Source organism: Ranitomeya imitator, chromosome 9 (genome assembly GCF_032444005.1).
Source record: "Ranitomeya imitator isolate aRanImi1 chromosome 9, aRanImi1.pri, whole genome shotgun sequence".
Taxonomy (NCBI): domain Eukaryota; kingdom Metazoa; phylum Chordata; class Amphibia; order Anura; family Dendrobatidae; genus Ranitomeya; species Ranitomeya imitator.
In genome coordinates this window covers 105,287,980-105,309,958 of record NC_091290.1, presented here as the reverse complement: position 1 = coordinate 105,309,958, position 21,979 = coordinate 105,287,980, and the positions used below count along the sequence as shown (strand labels likewise).

The window sequence follows — 21,979 nt, the reverse complement described above, 5'->3', positions numbered from 1 at the left end:
TTGGATCTAGTTATAGCCTAATTAGTGCCTGAATAATAATTCATTATTTTTTTGTAATTTGGTTTTGTAATAAGTTTTGTCAGCATTTCGTACACTTAATAATAATAATAATAATCTTATTTTTTTTATATAGCGCTAACATATTTTCTCAGTTTATTTAAAAATAAAGGACCACTCATTGTATAAATCCTTTAATTCTACTAAGACAGAGAAATTACACTAAGATGACAACTGCATATAATCGTATCATAGAGAGAGTAATAAATTCTTGTAGAGAAAATATGTAAATATACAGGTTGATATTCTTACATAGCATCATATAGTGAGATATCTTTCCGGCCCTCTATCAAATCCAAGTAGCGCTAGTTTTTTCCCTGCTGACAGTTGGTGCTAGTTTTTCTGCAGTAGCAAATTGCATTGAAGAAACGGCAGTAACAGGTTGCACAAGGGCTGCAGCAGGGCAGGTGTCCGACGCACGACTCCAGCAGCTGGACACATCGCCTGGGTGAACGCTCCTCTCGGGAGGATACCTCCAGTGACAGCGCCTGAGGGAGGGGAACACAAAATATTTGTAACCAGTACAGGATCTGTATATATCGCCATCATTTAAATAGCTGGTAACCGCAGAAAATTAGGCCAAAAAAAGTGAGTCTCAAATTTCATGCACATGTTGCTTATTTTTTTCCTTGGATTTAACCCCTTTACCCCCAAGGGTGGTTTGCACGTTAATGACCGGGCCAATTTTTACAATTCTGACCACTGTCCCTTTATGAGGTTATAACTCTGGAACGCTTCAACCGATCCCGGTGAATCTGACATTGTTTTCTCGAGACATATTGCACTTCATGATAGTGGTAAAGTTTCTTTGATAGTACCTGCGTTTATTTATGAAAAGAACGGAAATTTGTCGAAAATGTTGAAAATGTCGCAATTTTCCAACTTTGATTTTTATGCAATTAAATCACAGAGATGTGTCACACAACATACTTAATAAGTAACATTTCCCACATGTCTACTTTACATCAGCACAATTCTGGAACCAAAATTTTTTTTTGTTAGGGAGTTATAAGGGTTAAAAGTTGACCAGCAATTTCTCATTTTTGCAACACCATTTTTTTTTAGGGACCACATCTCATTTGAAGTCATTTTGAGGGGTCTATATGATAGAAAATACCCAAGTGTGACACCATTCTAAAAACTACATCCCTCAAGGTGCTGAAAACCACATTCAAGAAGTTTATTAACCCTTCAGGTGTTTCACAGGAATTTTTGGAATGTTTAAAAATGAACATTTAACTTTTTCACAAACAAATTTAATTCAGCTCCAATTTGTTTTATTTTACCAAGGGTAACAGGAGAAAATGGACCCCAAAGGTTGTTGTACAATTTGTCCTGAGTACGCTGATACCCCACATGTGGGGGTAAACCACTGTTTGGGTGCATGACAGAACTCGGAAGGGAAGGAGAGCCATTTGACTTTTCAATGCAAAATTGACAGGAATTGAGATGGGACGCCATGTTGCGTTTGGAGAGCCACTGATGTGCCTAAACATTGAAACCCCCCACAAGTGACACCATTTTGGAAAGTAGACCCCCTAAGGAACTTATCTAGATGTGTGGTGAGCACTTTGACCCACTAAGTGCTTCACAGAAGTTTATAATGCAGAGCCGTGATACCCCATATGTGGGGGAGGGACCACCGTTTGGGCGCATGGGAGGGCTCGGAAGGGAAGGAGCGCCATTTGGAATGGTCTGCAGGCGTCACATTGCGTTTGCAGAGCCCCTAATGTACCTAAACAGTAGAAACCCCCCACAAGTGACCCCATATTGGAAACTAGACCCCCCAAGGAACTTATCTAGATGTGTTGTGAGAACTTTGAACTCCCACGTGTTTCACTACAGTTTAAAATGCAGAGCCGTGAAAATAAAATATCTTTTTTTTTCCACAAAAATTATTATTTAGCCCCCAGTTTTGTATTTTCCCAAGGGTAACAGGAGAAATTGGACCCCAAAAGTTGTTGTCCAATCTGTCCTGAGTACGCTGATACCCCATATGTTGGGGTCAACACCTGTTTGGGCACACGGGAGAGCTCGGAAGGGAAGGAGCACTGTTTTACTTTTTCAACGCCGAATTTTGTCCTGCAAAAAACGAGCCACCATGCAGCATCATCAGCGGAAAAAAAAAAAAACTTATAGTCCTCAGAATAAAGCAATGAAAAAATAATTATTATTTCTATAAAAATGGTTTTTATCGTATAAAAGCATCAAAACATAAAAAAAAATATAAGTGAGGTATCGCTGTAATTGTACTGACCCGAAGAATAAAACTGCTTTATCAATTTTACCAAACGTGGAACGGTATAAACGCCTCCTCCAAAAGAAATTCATGAATAGCTGGTTTTTGTTCATTCTGCCTCACAAAGATCGGAATAAAAAGCGATCAAAAAATGTCACGTGACCGAAAATGTTACCAATAAAAACGTCAACTCGTCCAGCAAAAAACAAGATCTCACATAACTCTGTGGACCAAAATATGGAAAAATTATAGCTCTCAAAATGTGGAGACGCAAAAACTATTTTTTGCAGTAAAAAGCGTCTTTCAGTGTGTGACGGCTGCCAATCATGAAAATCTGCTAAAAAACTCGCTCTAAAAGTAAATCAACCCCCCCTTCATCACTCCCTTAGTTAGGGAAAAATAATAAAATTTAAAAAAAAATGTATTTATTTCCATTTTCCCATTAGGGTTGGGGCTAGGGTTAGGGTTGGGGCTAGAGTTAGTGGTGGGACTAGGGTTAGGGGTGGGACTAGTGTTAGGGGTACAGTTAGGGTGGGGGCTAAAGTTAGGGTTAGGGCTGGGGCTAAAGTTAGGGTTAGGATTGGGGGGTGTTGCAGTTAGGTGTGTGGTTAGGGTTGGGATTAGGGTTAGGGCTGTGTTGGGGTTAGGGGTGTGGTTGGGATTAGGGTTAGGTGTGTTTGAGTTAGGGTTTCAGTTACAATTGGGGGTTTCCACTGTTTAGGTACATCAGGGCTCTTCAAACATGACATGGCGTCTGATATCAATTCCAGCCAATTCTGCGTTAAAAAAGTAAAACAGTGCTCCTTCCCTTCTGAGCTCTCCCGTGCGCCCAAACAGGGGTTTACCCAAACATATGGGGTATCAGCATACTCCGTACAAATTGGACAACAAATTTTGGGGTCCAATTTCTCCTGTTACCCTTGGAAAAATTCAAAACTGGGGGCTAAAAAATAATTTTTGTGGAAAAAAAATGATTTTTTTATTTTTACAGCTCTGCATTATAAACTTTACTAAAACACTTGGGGGTTCAAAGTTCTCACAACACATCTAGATAAGTTCCTTGGGGGTCTAGTTTCCAATATGGGGTCACTTGTTGGGGGTTTCTACTGTTTAGGTACATCAGGGGCTCTGAAAATGCAACGTGACGCCTGCAGACCAATCCATCTAAGTCTACATTCCAAATGGCGCTCCTTCCCTTTCGAGCTCTGCCATGCGCCCAAACGGTGGTTCACCCCCACATATGGGGTATCAGCGTACTCAGGACAAATTGGACAACAACTTTTGGGGTCCAATTTTCCTGCTAACCTTGGAAAAATACAAAACTGGGGGCTAAATATAATTTTTGTGGAAAAAATAATAATTTTTTATTTTCACGGCTCTGCGTTATAAACTGTAGTGAAACACTTGGGGGTTCAAAGCTCTCACAACACATCTAGATAAGTTCCTTAGGGAGTCTACTTTCCAAAATGGTATCACTTGTGGGGGTTTTAATGTTTAGGCACATCAGGGGCTCTCCAAACGCAACATGGTGTCCCATCTCGATTCCAGTCAATTTTGCATTAAAAAGTCAAATGTCGCTCCTTCCATTCCAAGCTCTGCCATGCACCCAAACAATGGTTTACCCCCACATATCAGGTATCAGCGTACTCAGAACAAATTGCACAACAACTTTTGGGGTACAATTTCTTCTGGTACCCTTGGGAAAATAAAAAATTGGGGGCAAAAATTCATTTTTGTGAAAAAATATTTTTTATTTTTACGGCTCTACATTATAAACTTCTGTGAAGCACTTGGGTCAAAGTGCTCACCACACATCTAGATAAGTTCCTTAGGGGGTCTAATTTCCAAAATTTTGTCACTTGTGAGGGGTTTCAAGGTTTAGGCACATCAGTGGCTCTCCAAACTCAACATGGCATCCCATTTCAATTCCAGTCAATTTTGCATTGAAAAGTCAAATGGCGCTCCTTCCCTTCCGAGCTTTGCCATGCGCCGAAAGAGTGGTTTATCCCCACATATTGGGTATCAGTTGTCATGCCGCCGCTGCCGCCATCCTCCTTCCCGCCCTGTCATGCTTACCTGACTTTGGCGTCCCGGCGCGCCTCACCCTCTGCAGCATCCTCTCCTCGGCGCTCGCTCCCGGTCTCTGCTGCTCGCACGGGCACTTTAGATTCAAAGCGGCGCGTGCGCACTTCTTACTTCCGGTCGGCGCTCCTTTTGTCCTCTCTATGGTTCAGGAGGACTTGTTCCCGGAAGTCCCATGCTGCATCAGGTACTTAAACGGTTTCCTGCCGCCCCTCTGTGCCTGATGATCATTTGTGCTTTGCAAGTGCTCGTGGCCCTCCTAGGTCTTTGTGTGTTCTATTTCCTCTGACTTAGGCTTGTTCTTGTTTCCGCAGAATCTCGCCGTTTGCCGTGTCTCTGCTGTGCCGCTGCAGTTCCAGGTCTCTTCCTGTGCCACTGCAATCCCTGTGTCTCAGTACTATTCCTGTCTGTCCATGTGCCGCTGTTATACCTGGTCAGTCTCTGATCCGCAGCTATACCTCAGCAGCTCCTGTGTCTCTGTAGTGTTTCTGTCAGTCGCTGAGTTGCAGTAGTTTTTCCTGTTTGTCTTTTTGTCTCTGACATCCTCGCCAGTTCCGTTTTTTACTTTACCTCTCTATCCAGAGTTTGTACCGCTCCACTGGTCCTTAGTTTTTTCCGTCCTGGCCCCCCAGCTTCCGTGGCGATAGTCCCTCATGGGCCTGCCCCTAATTCTCCCTGTATAGGGGCGGTCCACCTGGTTAGCTCGTCCGTGGGGGGTTCATCGTCACGTTCCAGAGGGTCCACCTTTTTGTTTAGAACTGTCACATCAGTATACTCAGGATGAATTGCACAACAACTTTTGGGGTTCAATTTCTTCTCTTACCCTTTGGAAAAAAATTGGGGCCGAAAAATTATTTTTGTGAAAAAGTATTATTTTTTATTTTTACGGCTCTGCATTATAAACTTCTGTGAAGCACTTGGTTGGTCAAAGTGCTCACCACACATCTAGATAAGTTCCTTAGGGGGTCTACTTTCCAAAATAATGTCACTTGTGGGGGGTTTCAATGTTTTGGCACATCAGGGGCTCTCCAAACGCAACATGGCGTCCCATCTTAATTCCAGTCAATTTTGCATTGAAAAATTAAATGGCGCTCCTTCCCTTCTGAGCTCTACCATGCGCCCAAATAGTGGTTTACCCCCACATATGGGGTATTGGCATACTCAGGACAAATTGTGCAACAACTTTTGGGGTCCATTTTCTCCTGTTACCCTTGGTAAAATAAAACAAATTGGAGCTGAAGTAAATTTTTTGTGAAAAAAAGTTAAATGTTCATTTTTAAACATTCCAAAAATTCCTGTGAAACACTTGAAGGGTTAATAAACTTCTTGAATGTGGTTTTGAGCACCTTGAGGGGTACAGTTTTTAGAATGGTGTCGCACTTGGTTATTTTCTATCATATAGACCCCTCAAAATGACTTCAAATGTGATGTGGTCCCTAAAAAAATGGTGTTGTAAAAATGAGAAATTGCTGGTCAACCTTTAACCCTTATAACTCCCTACCCCAAAAAAATTTGGTTCCAAAATTGTGCTGATGTATAGTAGACATGTGGGAAATATTACTTATTAAGTATTTTTTGTGATATATCTCTGTGATTTAAGGGCAATAAAATTAAAAGTTGTAAAATTGCAAAATTTTCCCAAAATTTCCATTTTTTTCACAAATAAACGCAGGTAATATCAAAGAAATTTTACCACGATCATAAAGCCCAATATGTCACGAGAAAACAGAATCACCGGGATCCGTTGAAGCGTTCCAGAGTTATAACCTCATAAAGGGACAGTCGTCAGAATTGTAAAAATTGGCCCGGTCATTTACGTGCAAACCACCCTTGGGGCTTAAGGGGTTAATGCAACCAAGAATAGTGTGTGCCTTTTTGCTGCTGCGTCACGCTGCCGACTCATGTGCAGTCTGTAATCTATTAGTACACTCAAGTCTTTTTCACACTTGCTGTTGTTTAGTCCTATCCTTCCCATTCTGGGTATGCTTTTTTCATTTTTCTGTCTCAAATGTAGGACTTTGTATTTCTCCCTTTTAAAAACCATTCTGTTACTTGCTGCCCACAGATCCAGGTTGTTTAGATCTTTTTGAACCCTCTCTCTTTCCCTTCTCTAGTATTAGCTATCCCTCCTAGCTTTGTGTCATTAGCAAATATTATCAGTTTACCCTCAATTCTTTATCGATATTATTGTAATGATATTGAACAACACAGGGCCCCGGACAGAGCCCTGTGGTACCCCACTTCAGACGTTCTTCCAACTGGATTTGCAGCCATTTATGACCACTCTTTGGGTCCTATCACTAAGCCTGTTATGAATCCACCTAACAGTTGCCTCGTCCATTCTATACTTGGTAATTTTTTTTCAACGAGTAAAGTGTGAGCTACTTTGTCAAATGCTTTGCTGAAGTCAAGATCTACATCTATATCTACAGCATTTCCCTGATCCACCCAGTCAGTGATTCTGTCATAGAAGGAAATTAAGTCTGACATGACTTATTAGTTATAAACCCATGCTGGCTCTGGTTAATCATTTCTAAATATGTGTTTTCCAGTCTTGGTAAGGTGCAGTCCATCTCTAACAAGTAGCATCCATCTTTAGCAAGTAGTCCACTGTAAAGGTAATTCACTCCGTGATCCAAAAATTGCTGATGGTACCATCGATGTAGCCATTTGTTTACCTGTAGAATCTTGCTTCACCTCCTTGTTTCATAGCCATCCACTGGAAGGATGGATGAGAAGACCACCTGCAATCATCATATTATATAGCACTGTGTACTTACAATTGCTCATTTTCCCTTTCTCCCAAGTGAATTCTTCTCTTTTCCATTAGTTCTATGACATCATGTAATTAAAAACTGACGGGCTGATTCGTTCTAAACTCTGTAGAAACAGCAGGTCAATTTTCCCTGCATGAGTCATTGCAAAAGTCCCTGGCAGGGGAGGAGGGAGCAGGGGGGTCAGGAGTTGAAGAGGGAAATGATTCCTGCAGGCAGTGGCGTAACTACAAAGTTATGGGCCCCAATGCAAACTTCCATATGGGGCCCCCCCCTGCAGCCCTACCATACAATTCAATGTAACCCCGATAGAATACAATGCAGCCCCCCTCATAGTATAATGCAGCCCCTCCATACAGGGGCAGTGAGAAAGACCCGAGCAAATGGTGATGGGGGGCAGGGGAGAGGGCACAAGGGGGCTAGGGGAGACAGGCACAAGGGTAACATAGGGGGGCTAGGGAGCAAGGAAGACAGGCACAAGGGGACACATGGGGGCTAAGGGGCAGGGGAGAAGGTTACAAGGGGACTAGTGGGCAAGGGAGACTGACACAAGGGGACTCGTGGGCAAGGGAGCCTGACACAAGGGGCACACGGGAACAAGTGGGCAAGGGAGACTGACACAAGGGGGACACAGGGACTAGTGGACAAGGGAGACTGGCACAAGGGGACACAGGGACTAGTGGGCAAGGGAGACTGACACACGGGGACTAGTGGGCAAGGGAGACTGATACAAGGGGACTAATGGGCAATGGAGACTAACACAAAGGGGACACACGGGGACAAGGGACAAGCACAAGGGGACAAGGGAGACAGGCACAAGGGGACACACAGGGACAAGTGGGAAAGGAAGACTGACACACAAGGACTAGTGGGCATGGGAGACTGACACAAGCACAAGGGGACAAAGGAGACTGACACAAGCACAAGGGGACAAAGGAGACAGGCACATGGGGACACACAGGGACTAATGGGCAAGGGAGACTGGCACACGGGGACAATTGACACAAGCATAAGGGGACAAGGGAGACAGGCTCAAGGGGACACACGGGCCCCTGACCTGCCAGAGCCGCTTGCAGCGGCGTCCGCTGCGACCGTGGTAGTTACGCCCCTGCCTCACACACTACAGATATCGCACACACTACAGATATCACACACACATACTACAGATATCACACACACACACTACGATATCACACACACACATATACTACAGATATCACACACATACTACAGATATCACACACATACTACAGATATCACTCACACATACACACAGGGCCGCCATCAGGGCATGACAGCCATGACTGGCGTATGGGGCCCAGTGAGCAAAGGGGGCCCGCATCGGGCCCCGTCCCATCTGGTCACCGGGCCCCCCCTGCAGGCGTTGCGGCAGCGGCACACTATTGACGTGCGGGCCCGCACGTCAATAGTTAACAGCCGCCAGCCAGTCTGAGGCTGGCAGCTGAATAGGGCCGCAGTGCGCACTCGCCGGCGTCTGACGTCATTGTCAGCCGCCGGGCCCGGCGAGTGCGTCTGTGTGGAGCCTGGGGAGATCTTCGCCCGGCGCAGGAGCATGGCCAGGTAAGAAGTCGTGGTTTTTTTTTTTCTTTGAGAGCTGCGATCCAGGGGAGCCCGGGGGGCAGGATGATGGACACACAGGGGCAGAAATTCTGGACACAGTGGGGCAGAAATTCTGGACACAGTGGGGCAGAATGCTGGACACACAGGGGCAGAAATGCTGGACACAGTGGGGCAGAATGCTGGACACACAGGGGCAGAAATGCTGGACACAGTGGGACAGAATGGTGGACACACAGGGGCAGAAATGCTGGACACAGTGGGACAGAATGGTGGACACAGTGGGGCAGAATGCTGGACACAGTGGGGCAGAAATGCTGGACACAGTGGGGCAGAATGGTGGACACACAGGGGCAGAAATGCTGGACACAGAGGGACAGAATGGTCGACACAGTGGGGCAGAAATGCTGGACACAGTGGGGCAGAAATGCTGGACACAGTGGGGCAGAATGGTGGACACACAGGGGCAGAAATGCTGGACACAGTGGGACAGAATGGTGGACACACACAGGGGCAGAAATGCTGGACACAGTGGGGCAGAATGCTGGATACAGTGGGGCAGAAATGCTGGACACAGTGGGGCAGAATGCTGGACACACAGGGGCAGAAATGCTGGACACAGTGGGGCAGAATGCTGGACACACAGGGGCAGAAATGCTGGACACAGTGGGACAGAATGGTGGACACACAGGGGCAGAAATGCTGGACACAGTGGGACAGAATGGTGGACACAGTGGGGCAGAATGCTGGACACAGTGGGGCAGAAATGCTGGACACAGTGGGGCAGAATGGTGGACACACAGGGGCAGAAATGCTGGACACAGAGGGACAGAATGGTGGACACAGTGGGCAGAAATGCTGGACACAGTGGGGCAGAAATGCTGGACACAGTGGGGCAGAATGGTGGACACACAGGGGCAGAAATGCTGGACACAGTGGGACAGAATGGTGGACACACACAGGGGCAGAAATGCTGGACACAGTGGGGCAGAATGCTGGATACAGTGGGGCAGAAATGCTGGACACACAGGGGCAGAAATGCTGGACACAGTGGGGAAGAATGGTGGACACAGTGGGGCAGAAATGCTGGACACAGTGGGACAGAATGGTGGACACAGTGGGGCAGAAATGCTGGACACAGTGGGGCAGAATGCTGGACACACAGGGGCAGAAATGCTGGACACAGTGGGACAGAATGGTGGACACACGGGCAGAAATGCTGGACACAGTGGAGCAGAATGCTGGACACAGTGGGGCAGAAATGCTGGACACAGTGGGGCAGAATGCTGGACACACAGGGGCAGAAATGCTGGACACAGTGGGACAGAATGCTGGACACACAGGGGCAGAAATGCTGGACACAGTGGGACAGAATGGTGGACACAGTGGGGCAGAATGCTGGACACACAGGGGCAGAAATGCTGGACACAGTGGGACAGAATGGTGGACACACAGGGGCAGAAATGCTGGACACAGTGGGACAGAATGGTGGACACAGTGGGGCAGAATGCTGGACACAGTGGGGCAGAAATGCCGGACACAGTGGGGCAGAATGGTGGACACACAGGGGCAGAAATGCTGGACACAGTGGGACAGAATGGTGGACACAGGGGCAGAAATGCTGGACACAGTGGGACAGAATGGTGGACACACAGGGGCAGAAATGCTGAACACAGGGGGGCAGAATGCTGGACACACAGTGGGGCAGAATGCTGGACACACAGTGGGGCAGAATGCTGGACACACAGTGGGGCAGAATGCTGGACACACAGTGGGGCAGAATGTTGGAGACAGTGGGGCAGAATGCTGGAGACAGTGGGGCAGAATGCTGGACACAGTGACAGGGGCAGAAATGCTGGACACAGTGGGGCAGAATGCTGGACACAGTGACAGGGGCAGAATGCTGGACATTGGGGCAGAATGCTGGACACAGTGGGGCAGAATGCTGGACACAGTGGGGCAGAATGCTGGACACAGTGGGGCAGAATGCTGGACACAGTGGGGCAGAATGGTGGACACACAGGGGCAGAAATGCTGGACACAGTGGGACAGAATGGTGGACACACAGGGGCAGAAATGCTGGACACAGTGGGGCAGAAATGCTGGACACAGTGACAGGGGCAGAATGCTGGACACAGGGGCAGACTGTGAGACCCAGGGGCAGAATGCTGGACATTGGGGCAGAATGCGAGACACGGGGCAGAATGGAGATACGGGGCATGATTGGAGACACGGGGCAGGATGAAAGACATGGGGGCATGACTGGAGACAGATGGGGCAGGATTGGAGACAGATGGGGCAGAATGGAGACACAAGGGGCATGATTGGAGACAAGTGTCAGGATTGCAGACATGGGGGCATGGTTGGAGACATAGGGGGCAGAATGGAGACATGGGGCATGATTGGAGACACTGGGGGCAGAATTGGAGACAGATCGTGCAGGATCATGGGGCAGGATGGATATGATGGAGACAGATGGGGCAGGATGGAGAGATGACATGGGGCGATCACATGGGGCAGGATGGGGAGATCATATGGGGCAGAATGGATACTCATGAGGGCAGGATGGGAGAACATCTGGTTGACGCCAGGAATGAGACACACGGGGCCAGGCTGGGGGATATTATTAATACCATAGGGGCTAATTTAGGGATATTATTACTGCAGTGATGTATTTATTTTATTTTTTGAGTATACTGTTTTAAATGGGGGGCGGTCCTGTTACTGTATAGAGTGATACTATGTCGCCTTCTTCATGTGGTGTAATTTAGAAGTTGTGAAAAATTAAGTAATGTGTTCTGCAAGCGGAGCTCGAGATAACTGTGTTATTTCCTGCAGAAAGAAGTCCTGGCTGGATGAAATGATGGCGGTCTGTGCTGGATGAAAGATGAAGGACTTCACCTAGAGACGTCACTGGTGAGTCAGTGTGTTACCTATACACTGACACTATACACTGTATACAGAGCTCCTGTGTATAATTTCACTAGTGATCACTATATTATCTGTACACAGACACTGCATACTAAGTACAGATCTCCTGTGTATAATGGCACTTATGGTGATAGTATGGTGCTTTTTTTTAAATTACTGATCAGAATTGTAGTATTCAGTCACTATGTGGTGGTAATATGTGGTCTGGACATGGTGTTGTGGTATTTGTTCCTTGTATGTGATATTATTCGATCACTGTGGTGGTAATATGTGGTCTGGTCATGGTGTTGTGGTATTTGTTCCTTGTATGTGATATTATTCGATCACTGTGGTGGTAATATGTGGTCTGGTCATGGTGTTGTGGTATTTGTTCCTTCTATGTGATATTATTGGTCATTTTAAAAATTGAAAAATAAATAAAAATATACCTAAATTGTGTTGCATATTTTAACAAATATTTAATAGGTTACAGTAGAGTAGGGCCTGGCCAAAAGTGTCTACCGTGTTATGGTGGTGGCTTAAAAAATCTTTTGGCCAAAACAAAAGCTGCCTGCTATGTATGTGATCTGGTGATGGGAACTGTTAATGTGTGATTGGTGAGAAGTGGAGTTTTTCCAAGAGAGAGCGGTGGGACTGTGGACAGTTCGAGGGGTGGAGCCTGGAGGCGGGGCTGGGTGGAGCCTGGGCGGAGTCTCAAGGGGGCCCCGAAAATTTTGCCAGTATGGGGCCCCGAAATTTCTAGTGGCAGCCCTGCATACACACACACACTACAGATATCACACACACACTACAGATATCACACACACACACACATACTACAGATATCACACACACACTACGATATCACACACACATATACTACAGATACCTCACACACATACTACAGATATCACACACACACACTACGATATCACACACACATATACTACAGATATCACACACACATACTACAGATATCACACACACACACACTACGATATCACACACACACACATACTACAGATATCACACACATACTACAGATATCACACACACACATACTACAGATATCACTCACACATACACACACACACACTACAGATATCACACACACACTACAGATATCACACACACACATACTACAGATATCACACACACTACGATATCACACACACATATACTACAGATATCACACACACATACTACAGATATCACACACACACACTACGATATCACACACACATATACTACAGATATCACGCACACATACTACAGATATCACACACACACTACAATATCACACACACACACACACTACAGATATCACACACACATACTACAGATATCACACACACTACAGATATCAGACACACCAGATACCAGCTCATATACACAACTCACAATCTCCTCTCTGGTACAGGGGTGGCTGATGTAAATTGGCTGCAGCTCCTCAGCTTCTGCAGCTCCTCAGCTTCTGCAGCCCCTCAGCTTCTACAGCCCCTCAGCTTCTACAGCCCCACAGCTTCTACAGCTCCTCAGCTTCTACAGCTCCTCAGCTTCTGCAGCTCCTCAGCTTCTGCAGCTCCTCAGCTTCTGCAGCTCCTCAGCTTCTGCAGCCCCTCAGCTTCTACAGCCCCTCAGCTTCTGCAGCCCCTCAGCTTCTACAGCTCCTCAGCTTCTGCAGCTCCTCAGCTTCTGCACTGCAGCTCCTCAGCTTCTGCAGCTCCTCAGCTTCTCCTGATTAAGCGGCTCTGTCCGGCACCTCCCCCCTGCTCTTGCCTTCTGTCCCGGGGTTATTTTGGCTTTCTCTTAAATACGATCTCATTCAGATGTACATGAGATGTATGAGGGGGGGAAAATACAGACTGAGAAGCTGTCTCACCGTGATGACTGGAGCTGCTTCCTGTCTCTCACGTGCCCCAGCTGCCCCCTCCCCCTAGATACGCCTCGGACTGTTGCCGTGCAGGAGGAATCTCCTGCACTGCAACATGGTGTTGGGTGCCTCTGACCTGCCGGGCCCCTGACCGGCTGGGCCCGGTCGCACTGGCGACCGCTGCGACCGCGGTAGTTACGCCACTGCCTGCAGGGACAATATACAGTGGAGAAAATAAGCATTTGATACACTGCCAATTTTGCAGGTTTTACCATCTACAAAGAATGGAGAGGTCTGTAATATTTATCATAGGCACACTTCAACTGTGAGAGACAGAATTTACAAATAAAAGACAGAAAAATCACATTGTATGATTTTTACATAATTAATTTGCATTTCATTGCATGAAATAAGTATTAAACACAAAAAAAAACAGAACTAAATATTTGGTACAGAAATAACGCCAATATACATATACGGGATGTATTAACAATTTCAATCCATACACCCTTTATATCAAGGAGATGACCTCATTCCAAAATGGGATTATCTGTCTACATTCCCACAACATATGCATCAAGTCTGCCTCATCCACCCCACACCTAGGTCATTTTCCATCATGGCGATATCCAATCTTGTGTAAAAAGATATCAGTATTGTGCACTCTGTTAATTAACCCCTAATGACCAGAGTTATTTTTGATTTTGCATTTTCATTTTTCGCTTCCCTTCTTCCTAGAGCCATAACTTTTTTATTTTTCCATGAATATGGCCGTGTCAGGGCTTATTTTTGTGGGACGAGTTGTTCTTTTGAACTACACCATTAGTTTTACCATGTCGTGTACTAGAAAACGGGAAAAAAAAATCCAAGTGAGGTGAAATTGCAAAAAAAAGTGCAATCCCACACTTGTTTTTTGTTTGGCTTTTTTGCTAGGTTCACAATATGCTAAAACTGACCGGCCATTATGATTCTCCCGGTCAAATCAACATAGAACTTAAGGCCCCTTCACATTAATCGACGCTGCAGCGATACCGACAACAATCCGGATCGCTGCAGCGTCGCTGTTTGGTCGCTGGAGAGCTGTCACACAGACAGCTCTCCAGCGACCAACGATCCCGAAGTCCCCGGGTAACCAGGGTAAACATCGGGTTACTAAGCGCAGGGCCGCGCTTAGTAACCCGATGCTTACCCTGGTTACCAGCGTAAAAGTAAAAAAAAAAAAACAGTACATACTTACCTACCGCTGTCTGTCCCCGGCGCTCTGCTTCTCTGCACTCCTCCTGCACTCACTGTGAGCACAGCGGCCGGAAAGCAGAGTGGTGACGTCACCGCTCTGCTTTCCGGCTGACCGACGCTCACAGCCAGAGCAGGAGGAGTGCAGAGCACAGCGCCGGGGACAGACAGCGGTAGGTAAGTATGTAGTGTTTTTTTTTTTTACTTTTACGCTGGTAACCAGGGTAAACATCGGGTTACTAAGCGCGGCCCTGCGCTTAGTTACCCGATGTTTACCCTGGTTACCAGTGAAGACATCGCTGGATCGGTGTCACACACCAGCGATGTCCACGGGAGATCCAGCGACCAAATAAAGTTCTGGACTTTGTTCAGCGACCAACGATCTCCTAGTAGGGGCCTGATCGTTGGTCGCTGTCACACATAACGATTTCCTTAACGATATCGTTGCTACGTCACAAAAAGCAACGATATCGTTAACGATATCGTTATGTGTGAAGGTACGGTACCTTTAGCACTCAACTTGGGATGCTTGAACAGAAGAATTTTATTTTGCAGTATACTCAAAACGTTTCGGTTCAACATGAACCTTCTTCTTCTTGTCAAACAAGCGGTGGACTCCGTGTCTGGTGGTATACACGCCTTTACCCTATTCATCTAAAGTACCTCTATCCGCATATCACGGCTGCATCTAACTGAAGAAGGTTCATGTTGAACCGAAATGTTTTGAATATACTGCAAAATAAAATTCTTCAGTTCAAGCATCCCAAGTTGAGTGCTAAGTTCTATGTTGATTTAGTATATTGCGTGGGAGCCTAACTATAGCACCACTTAGTAGCTGTGCTCACGGTGTTGTTTCAGTTATGAGATCATAGACACCAAACATGTCTAGGTTTTTTTTTTATCTAAGTGGTGAAAGAAAATTCCAAACTTTGTTAAAAAAAAATTGCACCATTTTACGATACCCGTAGCGTCTACATTTTTCGTGATCTTGGGTTGGGTGAGGGCTTATTTTTTACACATTGAGCTGACATTTTTAATGATGCCATTTTGGTGCAGATATGATCTTGTGATCACCCGTTATTGCATTTTAGTGCAATGTCGCAGCGACCAAAAAAGCGTAATTCTGGCGTTTTTACTTTTTTTTCACTATGCTGTTTAGCGATCAGGTTAGTCCTTTATTTTGTTGATAGATCTGAATACGGCGATACCAAATATGTGTAGGTTTGATTTTTTTTAATTGTTTTGTTTTGAATGGGGTAAAGGGGGGGTGATTTGAACTTTTATTTTTTTAATTTCTTTAAAAACATTTTTTACCTTTCAATAGACTCCATGGGAGTGCAGGCATGTACTACAGAGGACAGAGAATGAACTTCAATCCAATATTGCAGCCAGCATGCAGCCAGCGGGTAAGGAAAGCGTGAATCAAAAACCCCGCCTCCATGGCTGAAGATTGTTCCCTCCAAATTCAGGTGACATGACAGTGTCCCTTTAACAGGTTAAATCGGGTCACGATTCCACCCACGGCTTTTCTGGGCAGATGTCAGCTGTTCAAAACAGCGGACATGTGCTGGGAAAGATGTGGCCTCACCGCCAGAGCCCACATCAAAGGGAGGGAGTCCGATATTGGTGTACTATTACGCCCGATGTCGGAAAGGGGTTAAATATAGTTGCTAGAGCCTTTGGGCCTCACAAGGAGAAAATTTGGGAATTGTTTCTACAATCTCCATCGATATAGGGCAGTACAAAAATTATATTATAAAGAAAAAGGAAGAAAAATCAAGATGTGTAACATGTAATCCCTTAAAAAATAGTACATTTTTAAGGACAAATTGGTTAAAAATACCTTCCCAGTGCAGACATATCAATAGATTAATAAAAATATAGGTCTTATACCAATAACCTATCAATTCCCTACGCTTGCCTACTATCCCTTCCTAGCAGTGGCGGTTGGCACCCTAGTAGGCACGATTGTTTGGCGCCCCCACTCCACGATGGCTGTCCTTGACTAGCCCTAGTACATACTATTATGCTAAAGGTTGGAAAACGATGAGCACTAAAAGACATGAAGGGTTAGAACTTATCAATACATAGAGAAGAGCTTATTCCAAATGTTGTGCACCCACATATAGTCACTCTGCAATAGTCAAGTTTGAGTTAATAAGTATGTCCTGTTAAGACCATATACAATAACGGTACAATTTAAATAAGATTACCCCAATAAATCAATATAAATAACCGAAAATTGTGAGGACTCAACAATTGAACAAAGATAATCGTCCCCTCACAGTTTCCACCTGGACTTGCAGACACAATAAGAGGGACTGCACAAACTAGTTAAACAGCATGGTTCATACAAAGACAATTACCTACAACAGGACAAATAAAGACACATAAATACAAAATTAGTGGTCATTATCAAGAGTTAAAGAAAAAGCCTAGCTGTGAATTAACCCAGAGAACTTCGCTTCCAGCCTCGACACGTTTCCCCGTTCGTGCGGTTCATCAGGAGGCGCAATATGGAACCAGGTACTCCATAGATGTGAGGTGCCACGATGCAGAGACAGACCTGTCAAGACCTACACAGGGTTGATTTAAATATCCCTAAACGGAATCCGAGGGCCAATCATGGTCCACTAATGAGAACACGCCCCATTTCCCAGGGTGCACCGGGTGTTTGCTTAAAGATAACCCTTATAATCAGGTACGCTGAACCAGTCCATCAGCAGGAACGCATCCCTGGCTGGCCCCACTATGAGATCGGAGAACAGCATAACAATATATAAGTAAAGTTAAAGGACGAATACCTCAGCATACACATAGCGTTCCAGCCAGGAACACAAGCCATACTGCCCAGATAGACGTCACTAAGCCTCCCACTTCCAGGACTTTCCCCTTATGCTCTAGCGTGTGACGTATACACTTCCCACTACAGCGCAGAAATGCGCATGCGCCGCATTAGGCTGTTACTAAACATCTTATGGGGGTACGTGGCGCAGATAGGCGTAACAGAGCTTACCATCTCTGGGACTTACCCCTGTTCTCTGGCGTGTGACGTATACACTCCCCAGTAGGGCGCGACAATGCGCGCATGTGCCACGTTGGGCTGTAAGTGGCGCAGTATCTCAGAGCGCTAACGTAAGGGCTATAGATCTCTATTGTTTTATATATTATTAGGCGCCAGATTCTTGATCTTAACTGGCGCAACAACAAAGCCTCAAAATGATTATGGGGAGAGTTATAACAGTTGGGTTAAAGCAATGTTGTAAGGACTAAAGCTCATATTTTTCAAAACTGCCCAAAGGTAACTCCACTCTACACTGTGAAATGCTTTGGCAGCACCAATGACATACCGTAACCGCCCTTGTACCATCTTCCTGAAGAATTGACGTCTCATATTTATAGCAGTAGATGCATTTGGCATGAATCCAGATTGATCTTCGTGTACTACTTCTCTAATAACTTTAATCAATCTATTGCCTAAAACCTTAGCTAGTAGTTTACTATCTACTGAGGGCACAGAGATTGGCCTATATGAGTCAGATTTTGACATATCTTTCCCGAACTTTAGTATTTAACCTATTATGGCTTCATTCATGGAAACTTCCAGAGAGCCTATTTTCTTGTGCCTCCTTAAAGACATCTAAGAGCTTTGGCAACAGTACCTCTTTATTGAGTTTATACAATTCTCCTGGGAGACCATCGGCACCGGGTGCTTTCTCATTTTCCAGTTATTGTAATGCATCATCTAGTTCCTTCATGTCCAGTCGCTAATCCAAAGCCTCCCTTATAGCTCCAGATGGCCTTGGAAGAGCAATTCCATCTAGGTAAGATGTGATATTTCCCTCCAAAGCATTTGTACATGTTTGTAGAATAAAAATGGAGAAGTTTAATTACCTCATCAGTGTCCGTAACCCCCCATTTTCTAATAATTGTGCCAACAGTTGTTGCCATCTCACCAAGCTGCTTGCCTATTGTCCGGTGACCCATCCCAGCCTTGTGCAGGTCTACAATTATGTCCCTAGTGTTCTTAGACATCTCTTTGGGCTTGGCCATGGTGGAGAGGTTTTAGTGTGTGCACAGGTGTCTTTTATACAGGTAAAGAGATCAAACAGGTGCAATTAATGAGTGCAGAGTAGGAGGACTTCTTAACGAAAAAACAGCAGGTCTGTGAGAACCAGAATTCTTGCCGGTTGGTAGGTGATCAAATACTTATTTCATGCAATTATATCCAACTTAGTTATTTAAAAATCATACAATTTTTTCAAGATTTTCAGGTTTTAATTTTAGATTCTCACAGTTAAGGTGTACCTATGATAGCAATTACAGACCTCTCCTTTTTTTGTAGGTGGGAAATCTTGCAAAATCAGTAGTGTGCCAAATACTTATTTTCCCAACTCTACTTCCTGTTTGTACATAGAGCAGAGAAAAGAGAAGAATTATCTGGGTAGAAAGGAAAAATGAGCAATTGTAATTACACCCTACCATATAATATGATGTTTGCAATACATTAAAAATCTTTGATAGGAGGGCTTCTTTAAACAACACTGTGACCATTCTTGGTTGACAGAATGTAGAAGGTCTTTGTGTGAGCTGGGCATATATTTTTCAGAATGTGATCTATCAATTTACTAGTAAAAGTAATGTAATAGACAACTGATGAACTCTAGACCATACAATGGATGTATCTACTGTTTGTAGGTCAATGTTCTTAAATTCTTTTGCTGCTCACTAGTCGGCTTACCCTCGGGTCCACCATGCTGTAGTCTTCCATCAGACTCTCTTCAGCGGCCCCGGTATCAATTCTAAAGACATCTGATCTTGCAAAGTTTGCTACAAAGAGAAAATAGAATACTTACTGCATAATACATTGGCATGTTAAAGTTTGGGCACCCCTGATCAAAATTACTGTTATTGTGAACAGTTATGCAAGTTAAAGATAAAACTATCTCCAAAAGGCCTAACGTTAAAGATACAAAACCTACAAGAAACAAAATGGTCATATACCCTGCTCTAAATAAGTAAAAAAGCAAAAGTGCATCTGTCAGCATAGGATGACTGTTCAACCCAAGCACAGGCGCTCGGTGCATCATGACGGGGCCAATCATTTACATATACCTTCCTACCGGTTTGTTTTTCATCGATCTCCGCCCTTGCGGGGCTCCATCAGAGATGCCATTTAAAGAAGAGGGGGGTATATAAGTGATTGGCACCAACATGTTCCATTAACTTGGTTTCAACAGTCATTCCTTTAAAGAGGACCTGTCACTTGCCATAAATATGTAGATGTTGTAGATACCGCTGATTTCCTGATCCTTGTGACGTTTTTCTTTTGTTCCTGAGCTATGGCTCCTTCTGCCCTGTACAGCCAAGTAGACATAGTCATCAAACCTTCTCTGTGGACATATTCTTGAGGACCACGTCCAGTTGACTATAAATATTGATGTACAGGAAAGAAGGGGCACATCTCAGGAAGGAAGAGGAGCAATAACAACTAAGAAACAGGAGAACATCGGCATTTACACTGAGTAAAAAAAATCCTATTTATGTCAAGGAACCGGTTCTCCACTAGACATTAGTGGGAGTCCCAAAGCTCCGAAATATTCCTATTGTAATCTAATACAATATGTCATCCATACAAATGTATAATAACCGCTGCTAGGACTTATCGGCAGTATGTAGGAGGGGGGTTCATATATAGTCAGGAAGAGAAGCCGAAATACAAATAGTCTTCGTATAGGGACACGGGACAGACGAGTCCTACCTGGCATAAGTATCCCGGACTCCTTGACTTTATGCAGTAATCCTGGGTAGCTGTATCGTCCGGTATTTGCACCAGAGTTGATGTCTTCAAGCCTCCCCTTGCTGGAGTCTGAGCTCAGTATGGCCTGAATTGCCTGAACCATAGCCACACAATGCAGGACTGTATTAAACATCATGAGTGACGATATCTATATAAATGGAAAAGATATGGACAATCTAGATCGGATGGCTTTAATCAAATGAATGTACATTTCTGTACAGTAACTGAGTAAAGTATGCTTTATATAGAAATATCAATTGTTTTGGTTTCGACCTTGATTTACATCTAAATGTGACTCAAAAGTAAAAAAAAGTTTGGACCCTACAAACACAGAAGGGCCATGTCTACTGCCCCCTAGTGGGCATATACCCCGCTGGGGAGCGGAGAAACAACAGGAAAGTTATTTGTACATATAACGTGGCGGGTGATCTTACTGTACACTGAATCTAATATTTACTGGTGCAATTATTGTAAATCTACGTTTATAATTCTGTACTGATTTTTCATTATTTTTATATATATTTTTTGGTCTAAAGGTTCTCGGCGCACACGTCTGGCCATACAGTACAGCGCACCTTCCCACCTGCTTGATTTTCATCTATCTCTGCACTTCTCTGGCTCTATAAAGCCAGAGCTGTCAATCAAAGAAGAAGGGGCGGAGATAGAGGGAAAACAGGCAGGTGGGCGTTACACTTAAATGTTTGACCCCATTGTGATGTTTGAACGGTCAATCTGTGCTGACAAAGTCCCTTTAAGTAGAATGCTTTAAAAATAAAGCCTACCATTTTTACATGCTATTTTTTTTTTCTTGTATTTTTTCATTTGGTTTATATTCATGTTATATTATCTGTGGCTTTTTTATTTTGTTTTCACCAATATAAGTCATGTGGTTCATAGATCATGTGATTCTAAACGTTAAAAAAAGCCTCCAAAAAACCAAACACACAATAAAATTAGATTGTCAATACATTCATGCTACCCAAACCACGGGCAGTATGAGGACGCGATCAGATGGCCGTATAACATCGCATCGCAATGCTCGGACTGGCCAGTGGCTCTCCTGACAAGAGCGTGACAGCTTGTATTTCTATTTCGTGCAAGGAGAGCAGCCAGCCAGTCCGTACACTGCGATGCAAGCGTCATCTGTGTTATACGGCTGTCTTAGTGTACCCTGAAACAGAACCTGCTTGCACAATTGTTCTAACCTCAAACGATCAATTGTTTCAGAGAAGACATAGTTTGAAAAGTCGGCCGGGGACAACAGAAAGAGACGACTCCAGACAAAAAGAAAAACACCTCCGCTCTCCTGCTATCAGTTAGACTCAAATACCTCTGCCTTGCTGAACTGTGCGGCCGCAATGTCGCCCTTCAATGATTAACCGGGTGCTGCATCCACAAAAACAGTCATCATAAATCAATCCAAAGATAAAAAA

General features: G+C 44.7%; 1 protein-coding gene across 1 annotated transcript; it reads right to left on the bottom strand.

The window, feature by feature from the left end:
* Positions 1-240: 240 nt before the first annotated feature.
* AGRP (agouti related neuropeptide) lies at positions 241-20,679 on the bottom strand. Its single transcript, XM_069739880.1, has 3 exons — positions 20,508-20,679; positions 19,488-19,576; positions 241-545 (listed from the first exon to the last, which is right to left on the bottom strand). The coding sequence occupies exons 1-3, from the start codon at positions 20,677-20,679 to the stop codon at positions 363-365; spliced, it is 444 nt and encodes a 147-aa protein (XP_069595981.1). The 3' UTR covers positions 241-362.
* Positions 20,680-21,979: the final 1,300 nt, after the last annotated feature.